Consider the following 22,177-nt stretch of genomic DNA (forward strand, 5'->3'; position numbering starts at 1 on the left):
GGTGTCAGGGAGCAGCGTAACTATATTCATGACGTCAAGTCACGAGAAATTCAAAGGTGGGAAGAAAATGATTTACTGATTGGTTGAAATAAAAATGGCGCAAATTACGAAAGATTGGCCGCGCAATTTCAACGAGTTATCTCAAAATTGCCTTTTCCATACCTTTTCACTCTTTTAAACTGAAAACTATTTGTAAATTAAAATATATTTTTTTAAAATGCCTGGAACTTTTTGTTCCGTTCCTAACTGTGGAGCAAAGTTAAATATCCAAGATTATCCCTTTTTAATTTCCTAAACAGAAAATTCAACACTAAAAAGAAAACATTCACCTATTTATACTAAGTTTAATATCAATTAACTACTACTCACTGAAATAACTTGAAATTTCATACAAATAAATAAGCTTCTCGTTGTTTTCGTCCATGTTTTAATTCCTCTCTAGTCTCTTCATCATTGTTTTTAAACTTTTATAGGCCTCGCAGAGGGGCAGTACTACTAGCAGACGAATCATCACATAGTTACGATGCTCCTGCAATCCAGATGGCGCTGTCGTCGGCCTCAAAAACTTGCCCCTTTTTTTAACATTACGGGTATAGGAAGAGGCCGATCCCTATAGAGTGTCGATATATCAAACATCCCTGGTCACCCCCTCGAGCGTCCTCCAATCGCTTACGGCGTTCTAATCGCGCGCGCGCCAGAACCAGACAATCTCGCGGGCTGGCAGTCAGCCAGGTCACGTGACAACCGTCGCCGCGAGCGCCTATAAATACGAGTTGGGGCCCGCCTCAACGTCATATCCATTCAAGGATCAGACTAGAGAACAACCAAACTTTACCGCTCTTAAGAGACAAAAAAGTTTTCGTAGTATTTAAAAAACAAAATCGTATTATCGATTAATTCTTCTCGTATTTAACGGAATACCATAAAATCAATCAATCGTCATGGCTTTTATGATGCCCGTTGTTAAAAACGATTACGATATCTACGCCGGTAAATCGAGGCGTAGCAGCTCAGCTAGTATCCCGAGATCTAGAAGAAGTACCAGGTGTAGCGAATCGAACCCGCCTAGCCTGTCATGCTCGCCGGGCAGTGACGTGGACGAACGTCTAGCCGCGGTCATGAGGGTCAATGCCGCCGTTTCGACCACTAATCACGCTCATTCCAACAATACCACCGAAAGCCGATCGAGATCAGGCTCCCAATTGGCCGAATCGCCTTCTCCCAAGTCGGCTTCGCAATCTTCCTTGCACAAATTCCATAACAGGTTGGTGGACAAGCTCAAAAGAACCCTGAAAATCAAGGACGATAGTGACCAGAACGGTGACCAACCGTCAACCAGTCGCAAAAGCTTGGTTCCCGCTGCTTCTTCGTAACATAAAATCGTTCCGCCAAAAATTAAAACAACGCCACAGTGAACTGTATATAATTTATAATTGGCTGTAAATATTCCTTTAAACCGTGGGACTAATTACGAACTATCCATCAATTTTAAACAAACCTCGGATCTGAAGTTTCTAAAACTACAACAAAAACCGATCCGGGAATGTTTATTTAAGTCGGTAAGAAACATTTTTACCTTCCTTCAATCGCAACTTTTTGTTGTTAAAAAAGACAAACAAACAAATCCCACTTGGAATCAACCAGACCAAACAATTTGTCGGCGGACAGACGAAGCGCGGAATCTCAGGTTTTATAAAACAAACATTCGGAAAATTTCCCAGACTAAATTAACTCGCTATAGGAAGAATTGTTAACATCCACGAACATTCGACTTTGTACTAAATTAAGCGATTGTTATACAGGGTAATAATGGTAAACATTCAGGATTTAGCGACAGCGAGTTTAATTTAATTTAGAAGCCATTTAAAAATTAAATTGGCTTTTGAAGGAAAATTTTCTTGAAGGGTTAAAACCCTTACGGTGTAAATAGCTGTACATAATTTATGCAGAAGTTAGAGACAAAAATAGTAAATAACATTTTTGTAAAAAATGGAATAAACTAAAAAAACTATCGAAAGAAAAAATATTTAAACCGGTTAAGAGCTATATATATATATATATCTATGGTAATTAAAAACCCCATTCGGATAATAATAAGGGCAATTAGATTAAAAATTTAATTAATTAACTAACTCTCAATGAAAAGAAATTGGTAAAAAAATATTTCAAATTAAAATTAAAAACAAAATTAAAGTAGTTCCTATAAAATAGCTTGAAAAAAAAATAATTACCGCCGTGATTTAAAATTCCTAATTTTTAATTTTTAATTTTAATTAAAAATGTTCTTCCGAAAACTGAAAAATGTTTTTGTAATTACAAAATAATAATAATAATCAAGAAAATAATTATCGCAGCTGGTGCTGAAGAAATTATTTTTTAATTAAACAAACTAGCCTATTATAAAAAAAATTAAATTCCTTAGTCAAAACTTTTAATTTTAAAATTTAGAAAAAAAAAATCAAATCGTTTTGCTGGTCAAACCTATTTAATTTTACTATTTCAATAATACTTATTAAGTATAATAATTTGATTTAATTCGGGGTTTATTTCAAAATCATTAAAAAAAATATACCTAGTATATTTGGTTTAAAAATATTTACTAATTAAAAAACAAAACAAAACAAAACAACGTTATGTTTCGATATTAACCAAGTTTTTAAAAACAAATGACAACAACAGCTATTGTGCCATGTTACGAGACCAAATAATTTAAATGAAAAAAAAAGTGAGATGATTTTATATTTGACAAATAAAAGATCAAAAATTTGTCCAAAGTTAAAAAACCTTGTCTTTAATCCTTTTTAAGCCTATCACTTCATTAAGCCTATTTTCCTTAGACAAAAAAACCAAGGGAGCATGGAGTAACCAAAATATTAATACCTACAGAGTTCAGCAAATAAAAATCCAAAAAAACTAGGTTGGGACCTCAAACTATTTAAATGCATTAACTAACAGATTTTCCCAAATTATTCCTCCAAAAAAAAATTAGATACTTAAATCGTAAGTACTTATCCATTACTTAAGAAAAAAGAAAAACTTCAAACATCTGCCAAAGGCTAAGCTAATGAGCATCGGTTACAGAATGCTCAAAGCAATGCATTTTATTTTATTATTTTTTTTTCCTAACCATGCCCCAGTCTTAGTGGCGCCAGTATCAGAATTTCCTTCCCCAAAAACTGGCAGACAGCCCATTCAAAACGAACATAAAGGAAGTAGGGTCACGTGGAAACTCGTAATGGAGGGTAAAACCTGTTTCATCCCCCCTTTAAGAATTATCCAACCACGAATGCCGCCGGGTAACGTTTTTTCAAAAAAGCGCCAAAAGGCCCTTGACATTTTCTTCCTTTAGTTTCTAGAAAGAACGAAGCGAAGCTAAGGCGCATGCGTGTAAAGTTACGGTGGAAAATTTTTGGAAAAGTGCCAAATAAAAAATGGCTGCCCCCATTGCCAAGGAAATTCTTCCATCCCATTTAGGATTATATAACCCCATCGTCTTTTAATTATTAAACTAAAACTTGAAAAATTGTGGTTGCTTAATATCTTACACGTAACCCCGTTTCCATGCGACTAAACATTTATATAAAATGTCAGACGTCTGTTTAGTTTTGGTTGCGTTATCTTTGGCATTGCTTTAGTATTGCGAAACCATAACATTTTCTAGACTATTTATTAGTCTAAAATATCATTGGTTGGTTTTAGTTAAAGAATTGAGATATGAATAGATTTCAGACTAGAAAAGGAAACCAAAACAAGGCATCTTAATTAAAACTCGAAATTGCCAAACTTTACTAAATGAAAAAAGATCGAAATGAGATGAACGCTATCAAGTTTAAGATTCTAAAATTCCGGATGAGCATTGACGCGACGAATTTCAAAGAGAGAGAGAGAGCCGAAATTCCGAGTTCGCTGAACCTTTCCCCGTAATCTATGCTTGAATTCGCGATTATAACATATGGAACAGCAAAATTACAACAGAAAACGCAAAATAGTATCGCGTCATCTCGCGTTGTGTCTATTGTAAACAAAACTTATCTTCGGTACCCACAACATCCAAATATATTATTTGTTATTCCTCAATATCTAATAAGTGACCTAAGAGACGCCAATTATTATAGTTGCTTTGGTTCAGAACACGTTGTTTAATTACATCTTTTTGCTTTTCAAAACATCGTGGTACATGCTCATCATGTATACTATGAAAGAAGTATAGAGGAAGAATCAGAATCAGACTGGCTTTAATAAAAAATACAAACCGGTAGGTACGGTATTCCCTTCCCGCATCAGTTCATTTCCAAAAACCCAGACATAAACTTTAGAATAAATAAAAAAAATTAAATAAAAATCAACGAATGCGGTAATGTCTGCTTTGAATGTTTTGCGAGATAACATTTTTTTGATAGAAACATTACGAAATAAAAAGATTCAGTTCAGACGATGAAAAAATAAGGATAGAACGTCTGGGCCATGTCAAATAATTCAAGATATACAGTACAATAGTGTCTGGGTCATCATCAAAATATTGCCTAATAATAGATCATTTTTAAAGATAATATAAAAAGAAGTCGGGATTTAATTTATCTAACATAGAAAAAAAAACATTACTGAAATGAAATTATACTTAAAATAACCTTGATATACCCGAAAATTAATGTCTTCTCGCCCACCACATGGTTTTGTATCGACTTTTCTTATCCCCTTATCCTCGAGATAAAAAAAATTGGTTTTTGGAATTCAACGAATTTCTCGTATCTTTTAGTTTCCCTTTACTAACGATGATAATTCTTTATACTAAAAAGTTTTGAATGAATAAATCCAGGATAAAATCCACCAAAATTCTCTCCTCCCCCCCCGCCCCTCTTCCTAGATGTAAGATTTCATAATATTAAAAATTAAAAATCGGGTAAAAAATAAATATATATTTATATATCGTAACCCACATATTAACTTTATCGTTAAAAGTCTTTTAGGAGTTTGTTTTCATTTCATTTTCGATCCATTTTCGTGAATAAAGAGTAGCGAGGAAAATAAAAATCTAAAAGAAAGAATTAAAAAAAAAAACTGGTCTGTTAAGCCTTTTTCTTTTAATTCGAAGTTCATCATCATTAGTAGAGTCAATAAACTTGCTTCCTCTAAATATTTGTCATATTTTCACGTCCATGTTCTCCCTCAAGTAAGAGGACCTACACCATGGACCTTATAAAATAAGGGGACAGGAAAACGAGATGCAAAAACCTGCACTTCATTAATTATTTTTACATGACAGACAATTTAAGTAATACTTTAAAATTACAGTACACCTCAAATTATGGACTTTCGTTGATACGTTTGTATGTAAACACAATCCTATAACCTCATTTCCTTCCTATACACGTTCATTTCCCTTTCGAAAATACTATCAACTAACCGACAGGTAGGTATAGGTACAGGTATCGCGAATTAAACGAATAAGGGGCCCACCTATAATTTTCACGATTAAGTTCCGATTTAGAAGCAAAACTAGGGCTTGCTTTATACGCCATAGTGTGGTTGGTGTCCCTGGCTGATTTTTAATGGTTCAGTGGAACAGTAGGTCTCTCTCCGCGACTAAACACGAATTTTCACGATTCATTCAGGACTAGCTCTCTTAAGTTGCGTAAAATCCGAGTATATAACCGATTGAAAAATATAATGCAAGAAAAAAGCGGTCCCGGCAGGCAAAAATATTTTTAAGAGAGAATAAACATAACTCTTCCATATAGCTTTGCGTTTGACCCAATTCTTAAGATCCACTGGTATCCTTCTAGGGTCCGCGATGGCTAAGTGTTACTTAGTGAAAGGGAACGATGCTAAAAAATATATATCCTTAGTTATTGGTTGGAGAGCCGTCGTATTTAGAAATGGGGTGAAGTGAACTAAAAGGGAAAAACAAAATAAAAAAATAAAAAAAACCTTACGAATCGAAGTGGGTCAGAGCCTTGGGTACAGTTATTGTATGGCACGGGGTTATTCTACACCATTATTATCCACGGTTTGTTTGTATACAAACGCAATCCTTGAACGCTTCTAAAGGTTTATAAAATTCAATGGTGATTCAATTTCGAATATTTTTTATCGAAACTGATTGTTTACATAGTTTACAGACATACCATTTACACAAGGAGGCCTGGTCATGCAGTCCTTGTGTAACACCTTAAGCCTGGTCTCCCCTGTGTAAATGGTATGAATCCTCCTAGTCTTTAAACTATGGATTAAAGCCATTGCGGAAGTGATAACGAGAGTTTGTTTTCTAAAGCAGTCCGATATTTAATTTAGTTTATTATAGTAACTAATTCTTAAAATAATATTTTTCGTATTTACGCTTAACTTAAATATAATCTGTACAAACGTACCAATTAATTTGTTAATTTAAACCAGGCGCGAATACGACACCTCAAGTACATAAATTATACATACAGATTTCGAGACCAAGTTAACCATGAAACTACACACTACATTCCTCCTAAGCATTAACTTCCTGTATTTCAATTTTAACCTTTTCTGACATATTCTACTCTAAAATACAAATCAAGGATAATCGGGATCTGAATAACCAAAACTTTTATTCAATGTTTGAATGCTTTCTTCTCTTCTCCTTGGGAAGGATTAAAATGAACCTTAAACATTCATTGATTGCAAAAAAACAAACTGAACTGACTCGATGATGGCCAAGGGTTTCTTTTACTGGTTATAACAAGGGTATATAATTAAAGCCACAGTTTCATAGCAAACCTCGTTACATCGCGTGAGTGCAAGGAAGGCCGCCATAGTTCTTTAATATTTTGATCGTAACTTATGTTGTCTCTTAGAAGGCTAAGGATTATGGTGCTGGTATCAACGATAGTTTTAAAAACGTTAGTGGCAAATCAAAGACGAGTTAGAAAGCAAAACGCAAGAAGGCGTTTGGCAATGAATTCGCCTAAATAACTGAGCGGTGAGAAGTCTGACTAAAATGAAACCCCGTTAAAACCCTAAAATAAATCGAGGGTAAACTTGGCAAACTTCTACAAAACTTGCATTACGAACAGATTTGGTAACTTTTCAAGTAGATGAAAGTATTTAAGTCGACAAACTTAAATTTAGAAAACTATGAGTGGGTGTTAGCCGTTGCTATTGCCGTGGAGCTAGAACGCACTCGCATTATTGTGACTGACTTAGAAGTAGCTAAGAAAACCCTTCTCTATAGAAAAGCATCACCATCCCCATCAAAGATCAAGGCTTATAAATATTGACACTGGTATTGCTCAACCCTACCATCGTTATTTCTCCATTGAATCCTAGGTTATTTACTAACCTATTTGCAGGGGGGGGAGAGAAAACCGTACGACGGATGTAAACACAGAGTTCACGATAGAAAAGCACGTGGACCATGGCACGCGGAGCTCTATGGGCGGGAAAAGGGAGGAGGGTTATTGCGCAAAGGAGCTCGTGCAAATACAGTTCTAACTTTAACAAAGGTAAGGCACGAGCGGTGGCGGCAGAGCGCCAACCGGGTCAAGGGGGAAATGAGTGGGAGAGAAAGGCGGGAGAAAAAAATGTCACATATCCACCCCTCTAACTCGTATCATCATCTGTATCTCGATTAAAGAGAGGGTTAAAGTTGTTTATTTATCATTAGCAGACTATGAGGAAAGTAAGTAAAGATAATAACAGCCTGTATCACTTTCCCTTTTCAAAAGTAGAAACTTAACCAAAATAGAACGAGCCAGCTAGGAGTCAACGAACTATATTCATTTCCATCACGGTAAAGGTTATCCAAAATACTCCGCGATAATTGAAGTGAGGGAGTGAAAGGGAAATAAGCCTTATTTTTGCCTTAATCAAGATACCGTGGCATTTAAATAATAAAAAAATAAAATAAAACATAAGTTTACTGATAAACTGATAAGAATATTGCAACGCGCTTTAGTTAGGGTTTTAAATAGCATGGTGCTTCTTGATGCCATCAGGGAAATAACCCAAGAAGGTGACCTCCCCTCCCTTGTGTTGGGGGTTTGTTTCTCTTCTGGAATTAATATAATGGTCTATAAAGGTTCTAGAAGAGGTTACATTTAACCTAACGTAACCTTAACCCTCGCATGCAATCGGTTTGTCACACCCTTTTTTCCTTGACAATCAGACGACATTATTGTTACGTTGGCGTTTACCGAAGTAATTACGTGGAGGGTCGAAGCTTCTAGAACTCCTTAATACACAAACACACCTATACCTTACCAACCCCGACAGGAGGAAATCCTTAGGAAAGCCAAACATGCATGGGCCTTAAAAGACGAGAAAAGCCCTTCCATATACAATTTTACTACAATACTACTACGTCGTATGCGCGCGCAAATATCGAACGGTCGAATTCCCGCCATTTATATATACATACAACACCGGGCGCGTGCTAGTTACTAGAACATGTATACAATATACGCGCCAAAATTTTCCGTGATATCGATCGCCACTTTTAACGACCCGATTGAACTTCAACCGGGTAAACTTGTTCTATCATTCCCTGACTCTAAGCTACGTGGGAGAAAGAAGGAGCTTAAGCCTTGGGTTTGCTGTCAAGCGTTAAAGGTTACGTATGTAGGGGCGCGTGACCCCAAGACAACTTTACAGTTTACACACACCTACATTCGTCGAGGGCGACCGACATTCGCGTGCGCGCAATGCAGGCAAGCTTCCGGAAAATCAATTTTTGTCCGTTTCTATGGTAACGGTGACGTAGAAAAGAGGTCGATCAAATTCTCCAGACCGAGAATAGCGAAACGTATTCGAGGATAAATTATTAATACAGTGAAAGGCGGGTAGAAGGCGAATTTCCTTATACGACAACCGCATCTCCCTGCCTTTCTAAATATTAATTTATCCTTCAGGTACATGCAGTGCACGCGTACTGCGGAGGAAAAAGAAGAGATGAGCTTTCAATTTTGGTTCATCTAAGTTCTACCGAGTGTTGCCATGGAAACGTTTGGAGACTTGACCCGTCTATTTTCGCAACTCCCAGAAAAGCACGAGGGTGCAGACACACCCCCAATTTAACCCTCTTTCCTACTGCGCGTCTCATCTTTGATCGAAGAGGAGTAAAAACCCTTTTCATCCCAAACCTCTCTCTCTCTCTCTCTCTCTCTCTGGAGACATTCTTGCTTTATTTATATACATCCATCCTCTGATCCTCATCCTACTTTCTCCTATTAATGGATGACGCTGGAATGTTTAGAAAAATCTGGCGCCTGTCCGTCGTCGTCGCTGTAACACTCGTGACATTCTTAATACCGCATTTATTTATATTATAGCTAAGCCTTTTTGGTATAATTTTTAAATCCACTTTTATATAAATGGAAGAATTTCTAGCTATACTCGCGTTTCGAGGCTGTGTACATTCAACGTCATTTAATGTGGCAATCTCACACGTGATTTAAGTTGCAACACACTGTTATTATTTTAGATATTACTTCGTATTATTAAATTTAGAAAAATTGCGTAAAAGCAAGTTATAGTTAGAGGGCGTCAAACTGACTTTAGAACTACGTAATGTTTACAAAAGTGTTTACTCCTGGCTGGCAAATAAATAAACATATATATGTTATGAAAACAATGGAAATATGTAAACAATGAACCAAAACAAAGGGGAGGGGTACCAAAAAAAAACCGGTTGAATTTTCCTTGTGAAATTAACTGGCGAAAACTTTGGTTGGCGCCAAGCAGTCGGTAAACCGGTTCATTTTGTAAACATTGCTTTAAGCAAACTGATATTTCAAAAACCCCAATTATAATTCTAAGTTCAATCCGAACCCAATAATCCCGAGTTATCCTAATTAAAACCAGTACTAATTTACAGCGTAATCCTCCAAGGTATAATTGTATTAAATTAAAAATCGAGTTCCCCTCGATTAAAGAAAAAATAAAAACGAAAGAATAAAAACTCAAGCAAAGTGGCATCCGAAGGGTTTTGTATATCATTTCGATTATACCCTAGCCCTGAAGGGAATCAAAGTCTGGCGCCAAGTTTCTACGATCAACTTGAAGAATCTAATATTACGCCATTGCCATTGGCCATACCCTTAAATTATAAGTTAATAAAGGACATTAAAAATATTTTTCAAAGGTGCGTCTTATTGCGTACATTTTTTTGTGTGTGATTTAAGCCCTGAAGAAAGAACGTGTTAAAATTGTAATGTTTATGTATTGTATCTAATCCAAGATTTTAAACAAGAAATCATTGAAAGTGTCAGTGAGTTAGGCTTAGTGGTTTGAACTCGAAATTAGGCTTAGGAATTTGAACTGTAAACTTGGCTTTGTTATTACAAACCTTCCTTGGTTATTTGAACTCAAAATTAGGCTTAACGATTTGAACTCAAAATTAGGCTTAACGATTTGAACTCAAAATTAGGCTTAACGATTTGAACTCAAAATTAGGCTTAACGATTTGAACTCAAAATTAGGCTTAACGATTTGAACTCAAAATTAGGCTTAACGATTTGAACTCAAAATTAGGCTTAACGATTTGAACTCAAAATTAGGCTTAACGATTTGAACTCAAAATTAGGCTTAGGAATTTGAACTGTAAACTTGGCTTTGTTATTAAAAATCTTCCTTGGTTATTTGAAGTATAAACTAGGCTTAACGATTTGAACTCGAAATTAGGCTTAGGAATTTGAACTGTAAACTTGGCTTCGTTATTAACGATTTCAACTCGAAATTAGGCTTAGGAATTTGAACTGTAAACTTGGCTTTGTTTATATAAATCTTCCTTGGTTATTTGAACTATAAATTAGGCTTAACGTATAGAACTCAAAATTAGGCTAAACGATTTGAATTCAAAATTAGGCTTAGCGATTAGAACTCTAAACTAGTTTTACTACTCCTTTGCAATTACTAAACTTGCAAAACGCGCGTTCCCTTAATTATAAAAGAGGCTCAAAATGGGAGAAGAATAAGTCCTTAAAAAAAGGAGAAAGAAATTACGAAAGAATCGAAATGATCGAATCGGCAACATTGGGGAGGAAGAAAAGTATAGACCTAATATTCTCGACCTAAATAAGAATCGTATATCATTGCAAAAAAAAGGCTTAGCAGCTTGAAGTACACGTGGATTAAGGAACGAATATCCTTGTTACACGTTGAACGGAAAGAGAGCTGTATTAATATACCAAGAAGAGTACTGGTAACACACCCCCCAAAGTTCCGGGGGAACGCGTGCGCAAGGGGCCAATTCCGGTCTCCCTCGAGTTGCGTTTCAGTTTGAAAATTTTCAGAGTCCGTCTATACATCCTTCCACCCACCTCCCACGCGTCTAATCCCAATATGGAGATTTCATCCCGGTTTCAGCTACTTCTACATGATCAGGGGAGCGAGAGAGAAAGAGAGAGAGAGAAGAAGAAAAAGAGAAGGGGGATGAACCAATGACGTTTAGAGGCTGGGCTCTCTATATGGACGGTCCCATACCAACGCGAAAGTGCAGTAAAGACAAAATAATTTTAAGGAGTTTCCAGGTGTTTCATTAAATTTAATAATATTTAATTTTTTTCGTGGTATTCCCGCTTCCGCTTTGACTTCTCCAAGACTTTAAGCCTTTTCCTAAATTGATTCCTTGATTTAATAATCATTTAAGTCATTTCCTTGATTTTACCAAATATTTAAGCTAATTTTCTTGATTTTCTTCCAAATTAAAGCCCGTTTTATGAATAGTAAATAGGCTGTCATTTTTCTTTTCGAAATTCCCTGAATTTTCCAGGTTTTCCCTGACCGTCTAAAGCAATTTTCCAACTTTTATTAGTAGAGAAATGTCAGCATTTTATGTTAACTAAACTTTGGAAGTGCCGCACCGCATCCACCTAGAGTGTACAGCACGCTTTAGAACGAACCCACGTTTACTACGTACACGTTTCCAAAAGCCATAACAGAACCTTTACGCGCGTTGCATTAATGAACTGAGACGGGGAAAAAGGGGGGATGAATAACTTAATGAGTTATAAACGTATACCGGCTGTCAGAATGGCGGGAAAGAGAAGGGCGGGAAATGACGGGTGGCGGGAAAAAATGGCGCCAGCGAGTCCGTACAACTTTAGCCGGCGTGTATAGAAAATCCAGAAGTAGACGGGCGTAATGTCTGGAAGTGAGGTCATGGAAAATTTCCAACATTTTCCGCTCGAGAGCCAGGGGAGGGATGAAGTAGGGAGGACAAAAAAATCCCGGGATGCTGAATCGGGATATTAGAAGAAAAAGAGAATTCGGGTACAGGTATAAATTGGAATTTTTAATTACGGTTAAAGGTTATGTTGGAAAAAAAAAAAATTAAATGCCGAAGTGTAGAGGATTTTTTAAGGTATTGGAATTTCTCATATCAAGATACTTTTCTTCCTTTTATAAGAGTATTGGCACTATAGGTTCGTAAGCTTTTGGGAAACCAATTTCCCTGACATTTCCATGTTTTTCCCAAATATTTCCAAGTGTAAGGCGACCTATTAACTGCATGAGCGGTTTTATAATACATGAATGGCTGTATTTTCAGTTAGAGTAACCCCTTGGGGTTAAATCTCCTTGAGCCTGACAGCTTTCCCTGATTTTCCTGAATTTTATTAAAAAAATTATAAATTTCCCTGAGTTTTCCCTTGACATAACTATAAAATTCTTAAATTTTCTAAATAAGATTATTATTATAATGGTGCGAACTCGGGTACTCCAGTTTAAATTATCAAAAGTTAAACAACATTATCTTAAAACAAATTTACGAAAAATCCTTATCTAAATAAGAATGTCCTTTGATAAAGAAAAAGGATTTATATTTAAATGTTAAAAGTCATTCTGTTTGATATACGGAAATAAATGTATATAAGGTGTACACTTCTCAAAACTATAATTAACCTTGAACGTATCGTAAATGGATATATTTTGCCATCGAAACCTATTAGCCCGTAAAATGTTTGTAATATAATAATAGTATGCTGTACACATAGTCAAGGTACACGGAGTGTAAGGCGCTTTTTATAACAATGATACAAGGGGAGAGACTGGCGTCTAAGATAATCTTGAGCAATCGTTTTCAACTTCTTATTTGATATCAACAAATCATTTCTTGACTTTTGTTCGAATCTCACGCAATATTCACGTGAAACTATATCACTTATGAGTATTAAAATTATACGCTTCAATGTATTCCCTCCTATAGACAATTCCATTAATTCCATAAGAGAAGCAAACACCTCAGTGGCGGGGAGTTCAGTCTCGGGTTATTTCCCTAGCGCCAAGAAACAATGAGCCGCTAGAGGCAGTGCAAGTCGGATATAGCCTCCCTCCCGCCTGTCTGGCGTTGCCCCAATTGGTTGGCGCCAGAGAAATATATAACCTAAGAGAGAAAGCGGCCTCCCGCCACTGTCTGTGCGTTTGTTTCTCTACAAATAATTACTGGAACGGTCTATCGATAAAAAAACGAAGTATAAATTTTGCTGACAAACGTTCGTCAAGTATATAAGGAGACTTTGTCTTCATTTTTATAAAATGTTAACAAATTTCTCAAGTGCATCGAATCCGATAGGGTTTGAAAGTTTGAGTTCTTTATCAAAAGTGATAGGCGATAAAATATATATTTTTGATATATGCTTTCACTTTTTTCTTTATTTTTAAAGGAAATGGATTTGATTTCATATTAAAACTCTCTCTCTGTCTCCCACTCCCTCCCTCTTATGGAGAGATCATTGTTTGAAAATAAATATAACTGGTTAAACATTATCTTTTACTTTACAAAGTATAAATGATAAGTAATTAGGTCAAGAACATTTAAATCTATATTTAACCGGAACTCGAATCCTAAATATTTAAATAAATCACTAGGGATTTAGAAATGGATGTTGCCTAACAATTAGTCGATATTACGTGGGTGTACTAGGTAAAAAAGCGTAACTCGATATTTGCGGGTATTTTTGAAATAATAGTCGGAACGGTTTCGTTTTACTAAAAACGAATTAACTAAACTTTGTATAGAGAATCGATTTACGGTTTTATTTTTAGTTATTGTTATAAGTATGCCGCTAATTTAAAATCAAAGGTCGCGAATTTCTATGAAATCTGACACTCCTAAAACCCAAAGTTAAAAGCGGAGCCCTTAACGAATAAGAAAGAAAAAGAAAAAACCTCTAACCTAGAGGGAGCTTTTGAAATTTGAATAATGTAAAAGAACCTATTGTTTTGAAATAGGCTTAACTTTAAGCGTAACATAATACCTTAAATAGACACGACAAAGGCCCAGTTTTAAATCGAAGGACCGAGGCTTAAAAACTTTTTCTAATACACTAAGTTTAAGGAAACGAAACAAAGGAAAAACAACTTTTTGACCATTTTTTCCTTGTATTCAAAAACTAAAACTAAATCAGCAAGTCATTCAATTAAGTATTAAATGCATTTAGTTAAAGTTTCTATGCAAATTCGAGCACCCAAGTTTTTATTTTGGAGCTGAAATACGAGGCTTAAAAAAGCATATATTTTTCCTTACAACAATGATCAAATAGAACTTAAGAAGCCATTTTGAAATTTCAAATCAATGCAGGTACTTTCACATAAATTATAAACGTGTCAATTGAAACATTTTCCAGACAAGCAGATATATAGCTAACCCTCTAAGCTTTCAAAGCCTGGGCAAAAAAAAGGCCTTTAATCAAAATGATTAATGTAAGATTTATTCAACGAGCCGGCCGGTGTAGTTAAAATAACCACTCCTTATTACCATCCTCCTTCTTATTATATAACTGGTATGGTAATATTAATCGGCTTATTGGGATCAAAGGATACATAGCAAATTAAAATACATAAGAAGATATCTGGAAGCCATAGAAATCAAATAGGTTTTTTTATAACTTACTAATTAAAGGGGTTTCATAAAGGGGGGGATAAAAACTTGTTACTTTTAAAGCTGCAATGGCTTCTCGAAAAAACGACCTAGCCTGAACCCTCAAGGACGAATTCTTCCCGCCAAAAAAATTATTTCTTAGATTGGAGAGAAATATTTTAAAGGAGGTAAGAAAATTCTAAGCCCCCTTAAAAACTAATCAACGATAGTTTTGATTAAGATAAGAGAAATAGGAGGGAGTTCTAGCCTTTGGTAGTGCTTTAAAAATAGACTGATACAGTTTCATGGTTGAAAAGATTCTAAAGGTATCTATGTACTTGAATTCTTTATTTTTTTTCTTCAAAAAATTTAGAATAATAAGGTATTAAATTGCATGTTTTTAATGCATTGTGTTGTAATATTTTTCACTGAGGTTTATAATGGGATATAGTGTAGTTGTATTTATACATCTACATTCTGGAAGCAACGTTCAAAGGAAAGGAATATTAAACGAGGAGTAGCAGTTTATAACCTTATCACCCCAAGTGTTACCAGACCTTTGATGAGGCTGGAGAATGGGAATTAAGAGAAAGGCTAACAGGTCAATGTTTGAATCAGTATTTGACTAACTTGCCTGACAACACTGCACTAAAGTTAAACTATCTATTTAACTACTTTTTCCAACATACCCATGCAGGAATGAAAACAATTGCATTACATAAAAAGTTGGTTTGGGGTGAAAGAGTTCTAAATAGAACGAAGAGGTTTTTTATTTTTTTGGCAATATTCCTAAAATTCAAATTGAAAAACTCAGACAGACTGTTAAAGACGTCATAAGAAATGTATAAGACATATCAAAAAAGAAACGAAAATCGAAAAAGAAACTCGATAAGAATATCTCCGCATAAGTCATCGTAAAAATGCTAAGCCTAACCAAAGTACATACACACTTATAAAGCCAAGTCCAAACCAAACAGAATAAGAGAGCAAAGTCTAAAAGATCAGCTAGAGCGAGACAAAATGTCCAAAAAAAAAAATTGGTGGCAATTATTTATAACAGGACGAGTGGGTGCAAGTGAGCTCCCAACCATGCAATCTAAAAGGAATGCAAAGCGTGGGAGTTTTGTTTTAAAATTAAAGTAAACGAATCATGCCGTTCACCCAGGGAGAAGCTCCTAACTCGTGACACGTCTGTAAATGAGTAGAAAAGAAAGAAATTCCCTAAAATAACAGGATGTTCCTCCGGTCCCTTAAAGGGGGCTTTGAAGTGAAGTATAGCAAGGAAGGGAGTATTTTGGGTGTCGTAAATAATTCCAAAAACGTCACTAAATTATGCAGGAATAGGCACTATTTCTTATTGGGGATTTTTGAACTAAGGTCGAACTAAAGTCACCACTCTTTAACAGGGACAGGGTTCGTACAACTTTTGGAAAACAGATTTCCCTGACATTTCCAGGTCTTTTCCCATATATTTTCCTGACATTTCCAGGTACTTTCCCGTACATTTCCCTGACATTTTCAGGTATTTTCCGATACATTTCCCTGAAATTTCCAGGTATTTTCCCATATATTCCCCTGACATTTCCAGGTGCAAGTCACCTAGTGGTTTTTTTACTATATAAAATATATTAAAATGTTATTGACACCATTTTTTCGGAAAGGTACTGCAGCAAATATAAAAAGTACACGATAATCTACCTATACTAAATAAAATACTACTACATGGTTAAAACAAAATTCCCAAATTTCGAGTTAACACGCAATTCATTCTAAGTAAAAATATAAACAAACCCAAATTTGTGTACACTCCTTAAAAAAAATAATAAAAAAATAAGAATAATTCATTTTTTCCTTCACCCACCTACATCCTCTTATGGAATGTTGTTTTCATCAATTACGTTACAATTATTTCCAGGTAAATACGTAAAACCAGTAAAAACCACTTCTTAAAGGCGGGTGCTATAGGGAGGAAAAAGAGGAATTTTTCTATGGCGCCAGTAAACCCTTAAAAACATTTTGCAAAAAGATAAAAAAATTAAAATTAATATTCATTCCTTCTTTCCCCTCCAGGGTATAATTTTTTCATATCTCCTTAATTTTTCTATGATGTATGAAAACTAATAACGGGAGAGAAAACGTTGAACCGGTCGTCCTTCGCAAAAAGAGAACTCTCAAGGTTTTTCCCGCCAAATTACCATTGTGACGCCATCTTTCAGAAAAAGAGCGCGCTCTCTGAATTTTTGCGGGAATTTCCTACCTAGTATGGATTAATAATTAAAAAAAATAGACCCTTTTAATCGCACGGGTTATACTAATAAGCTAACAACATACTTAAGGCTTACGGAAGGCGGGGTAAAACTGGCTCGAAACCTTAATTAAAATAGTCTATGATAAAAACGCCGGCAGGAAATGCTTGGAACATTCTAGAAGTACGCGTACAAGGCGTCCTTGAATCGGGGTTATCCTCAGTTGGACTCCTGATTAGCATCTTTATTTAAAGAGTTCCAGACCCGGCCGGCGTTGCAAACCGAAAATGAACTTTTTTTTTTCTTTTTTTAAATATATTAAGTCTAGATACGATTTCTCTTATAACCGGCGTCTTAAAATCTCAAGGACTAATTTTTTTAAAATTAAATTAAAACGGTTGGAATGCATCCGTTCAAGACACGAGGATGGATTTTGCGATATAGTTTAAAATTTCAATTTCTTTACGCCAAACGGGACGGGTGTGGTTAATAATTATTAGAGGTTATAATTAATTAGTAGAGAGGTATGACGCGTGTAGTTTTTGGTTTTCAAATTAAATCTCGATAAATAGTGTAAGTTTGTAAAGAAATACGTCACGTTACTAGAGAGATAGAAATCGAATAATGTTAATTTTTTCTCAATCTGACGTACGTACGCCTTTGTTATTATTTAATATTTACTGACGTAGTTGAAAGGATTTTCCATAATTAATAATTAATTTGTTTAATAAATAGATTTTAAGATTAATAAAAAATATTTATAATTAAGGCTTAGGGATTTATTACGGTACAATGATCCCCCATCAAAGTGACTTAATTATCTTTAAGCACATGTGTTTCTAAAACTATATAGACAATATTGTAATAACCCTAAGGCGCCAATCTAAGTTGAAGGCCGCGACCCGTCTAGGCAAACATAACTACAAAATATCATAACAATGAGGTTCTATTATGATCAAGGTATAAACAAAACAAGTCATTTAAATGTAACAAAAATACAAATAAATATCTCTCTGGGATTTTGGATCAAGTCCAGCTTCGAAAGACGCTGACAGAGACTTCAAGCATAATACTAGGGACTAGATTAGATACGAGTATTCTTCATAATGGTTAAAAATGACGTCAGAATGGACAGAAATATAAATTAAACAATCCATAGTCTCTATCAACTAAAACAGTGAAGTATCGTCAATTTGTCTAAATATCTTTGAATTTTAAAATACGTTATAAGTTACACAACGACTCTAATCCTCATTAGCCACTACAAATTCCCAGGCACCAAGTACTAGAGGGGTTTGATACATATATTTTTAAAGCAACCACCGATACGGAGGGCTGCTGGGTACACTTGCCAAAAATTCCTGAACGAGGGTGTATATACAGGATGAAGAATTAAAACAAAAGTTAACATCTCTAATTCCATCCACAAGCTTTTTTTCAGATTTGGCATGCCATTCTGGCGCCACGCGGCTTTCCGCGTCGCAAATGCCTGGCTCCTGTCACGAGCGTGACCACCTATGGTAAGTCACTTGTGACTGTGACAAGAGTAAATCGTATTAATAGCTAAAACAGCTAGATTCCCCCGTTTTTTGTGTGACGTTTTAATTCTGGAGACTTCGTCAGATAGTTGGCTTTGTTTCAAGATCACACGAGATATTTATATAAATTTAAATTTATACCTACTATTTGATTTAACACACACAAATAGAAATATTTATTGAATTGAAAAAAAAAACCTGTTGAATTTTAGGTATATGCCCCTGTAGGAATGTTTCACCCACACCCCGTTAGACACCGGTGCTCAAGGCAAAGCCAACGTACAGGATGAAAAGATCCCATGTATTTTCTACCTGCCCCTGTAAAAGTGTTCCCAAAATTCCCGCAATACACGGGGGCTCCAGTTTCGTTCTGTTAAAATTCAACTCTATGCAAATATACAGAAATACATTTAATTCTCAAAGCCTCAAAGCTGATAAATAATAACAAATATGACCCAAATAAAGAACCCAATTTGTCAAGAGAACGTTGAAACCTAAAAATTTGGGCCTTAGTGTCTTTCCCCAATCAAAATAATATTAATAACGCTGCTACATTACAACTATTGGATATTCTCAGCTATTATATGGGTTCTTGTCCCTACTCTAATATACAGGAGATCTTTGAAAGAATACTGAACCGGAAATGTTACAACCCTAAATTCCCAGATGATGTAATTAAAAACTGTTTAAACTACAAAATTCCTCGCAGCCTTGAGATTGCGCGGGTGTTGAACGTGAAAGAACAGAAATAGAAAAACAAGCTTGCTTTCGTGGCGATCGGTCGTGTTTTCTGTCTCTGCTCGCTCTGTTTATTTAGTTGTTTTCTGTTCTTTTCTCTTCCTCTATCCTTTCTCTCCCTCCCTTTCTACCCCTATTTTCTCTCCCTCCTTTCCCTTTCGCTTCAGCCATGCCTGCGGCTGGCAAGAAGAAAAAACGAAAGAAAGCAGACGATGCTTCCCGGAATGATTCTGACGATGGCTCGTCGTCGGACCAACATGAAGACGACACAACAAGTATGGACCAGGAGAGACTTGAACTCCCCTTGGAACCTATTATACTCCAACCCCAGTTAACAAGAGGACAACCCCTTACCCCGGAAGACCGTAAAAAACCGCACTTGAGAACCTTCCATGATGTAAACTTTATCCAGCTTTGCGACCATCTCGAAAATACACTAGGAGAAGTGAAGGACTTGAAAGTCCTCCGCGGGGGGGCGTTGTTGGTTACCCCTCACACGATGGTTCAACTCAACGTACTCAAAACTTGGAAAAACGTCCTTGGGGTTGGTTTCACCCCCAACCGGCCAGGCTCCAGCAGAGAACCTGGCATAAAAGGGGTAATAGCAGGAGTCCCTCTTTCCCTCACTGAAGATACTATTCTTCAAGCGATACGGAAAACCAACGAGACCATTACCAGCGTTACCCGCTTAGGTCCAACCAGTCATATGTACCTACTTAACTTCAACTCGGAGACCCTCCCGGCGGAAGTCCGCTTCTACTACCAGAACTTTAAACTAAAACCGTACGAAAGACGCCCTATTTTCTGTAAGAATTGCAAACGTTGGGGCCATCCCGCCAAGTACTGCCGCGCCTCATTCAGATGCAACACCTGCGGTGACTCACACGCGGATAAACAAGACTGCACAGCTCCCCCCCCAATGCGCCAACTGCAAGGATCCACACCCAGCCCGAACTCACAACTGCCCCAGACGTTTAAGGGAAATAAAAGTCCTCCGGCTACAACAAACTGCCAATATCCCCAAACTAGAAGCTTATCGCCGCATCCAAGAAACAGAACTAAACTCGCCTTCTGCCAACACCGCCAAACAGCCTTACTCCAGACAACCCCCTCCCAGCCTACGCCATGCTTCCGCCACCCCGCATTATCAACCAGTGACGAGCACCACCGACACTCTTATCCAGGCCTTGGCGGAGCTAACCCTCCATTTAACAAAACGCCCCACCTCAGTCGATGACATCGTCGCCCTGATCACTCTCACGATCAATAGATTGGAGAACAACACGCTTGCAGTGGGTGATATACGGAAACGCATTCCTACCAACACCCTTGATGATATACAAGCCACCTTGCCCGCGGGCCGCTTTTAAGCCCGCCCAAGTTCCCACAGACTCACATTACACCCCATGCCTCCGGGCTTGCTCGGACGGCCCACAACCAACTTGGACGCATGAACACATCGAACTGGCTCGCTTTCCCACATTGACTTCCCTTTCTTCGACGGACGACTCTCCGGCGTCGCTCCCGAGTCGGCAATTACCCTCTCTTCAGTCTCCACCATGACGAATGCAGCCATTAGGCACCTCAGGGATCTGGTCCTCCTTCAATGGAATATTCGTAGCCTTCTATATATATGTATATTTATTTAAAAAAAAAACAAAAAAAAAAAACAAAAAAAAAATTACTACTCCGAATTTTGTACTCCACGCCGGGCCAGCGGACCGCGGTCCCGATCGGCCCTGATTCTCTAATAAAAAAAAAAAAAAAAAAGAACAGAAATAGATATAAATTTCGTTAAAAGCTCGAGACACTACCACCACAAGTCACTTTACACTATTAGATAATGTTGAAACGACCCTAACCAACTCCCTTCTCCCAGTGTAAGGTAACATAAACAGCTAGCTATACTTGGCAAAAAATAAAGCGGGAGTCAGGATCACGCGCTCATCACCACGTTGTCACGAGATTTGATAAAAAAGAAAAAGAGGATTAAAGAAATCTATTTTGGGTACAGCGGGAAAAAGGCGGGACAGAAGCACACGAGGGATAACAACCAACCATGACATTGATTTAGGCTGTGACGCCAAAAATCCCTGGGAAACTTTTTTAAAAAAGTAAAGTTAGGGAAGAGAAATGCGCAGCTAGTGGCTTCCCTTTTTTGGGAAGCTCGAGAGGAACTCCAGCGTGAGATGCCGCCGACGAGAGGAGGAGGAGGAGGAAATCGTTAAAGATTTTGGAGCCTCTCCTTTGATATAAAGCCGCAACAGCCAGAAAAAAAAACTTCAATGGCATTTAATCTATTTTTAAATTCGGGGGTTGCATCTCTCTAACACGAGTTAACTCATTTTAATCCATGAATATTAACGTTTAGGCGACTCAATTTGAACTAAATTATAGGCGTAAACGTCTATTTTATTAATTATTACGGAGATATCAAATTGAAATCAAATTTCATGAAGATATCTTTCGTCTGATATACTTTTATCTCTCAGATCAAAGCTATATTTTTCTTAGTTACATATTTATGTTTATTCTTGGATAATATGAATATACTTTTGGCTCAAACTTCATCCATTGCCAAGTGCAACTAAAATCAAGAGCGATGCTCATATCTCTTCCTTAACCATTAAAAAAAATTAGTTAATTATAGAAAAAAATCACGTTTTCATTACTGAATTTAACATAATTTCAAATTCTTTCTGTCTAATCATCTAATAAGAAATTAGGGGTATGAAATGTGAACTTTGATATTTCCTTCATCACGCTATTTCAAATCAAATCAATATATCGACGTTAAGAGCAATTATTTTTCAGTGGGTGACCTTGACATT

At 36.5% G+C, this 22,177-nt stretch overlaps 2 protein-coding genes across 2 annotated transcripts; both read left to right on the forward strand.

Annotated features, from left to right (window-relative positions):
- The first annotated feature begins 774 nt into the window (after positions 1 to 774).
- Positions 775 to 2,783, forward strand: LOC149588376 (uncharacterized). Its single transcript, XM_089862801.1, has one exon. It carries the CDS (start codon positions 942 to 944, stop codon positions 1,371 to 1,373), a length of 432 nt encoding a protein of 143 aa, XP_089718927.1. The 5' UTR covers positions 775 to 941; the 3' UTR covers positions 1,374 to 2,783.
- A 16,583-nt stretch (positions 2,784 to 19,366) lies between these two features.
- Positions 19,367 to 21,426, forward strand: LOC149588377 (uncharacterized). Its single transcript, XM_089862713.1, has one exon. The coding sequence runs from the start codon at positions 19,516 to 19,518 to the stop codon at positions 20,581 to 20,583; it is 1,068 nt and encodes a 355-aa protein (XP_089718839.1). The 5' UTR covers positions 19,367 to 19,515; the 3' UTR covers positions 20,584 to 21,426.
- Positions 21,427 to 22,177: the final 751 nt, after the last annotated feature.

The sequence above is a fragment of the Phalangium opilio genome, unplaced genomic scaffold (assembly GCF_054372755.1).
Source record: "Phalangium opilio isolate 3A_F unplaced genomic scaffold, DU_Popi_V2 ptg000650l_1, whole genome shotgun sequence".
NCBI classification, from domain to species: Eukaryota; Metazoa; Arthropoda; class Arachnida; order Opiliones; family Phalangiidae; genus Phalangium; species Phalangium opilio.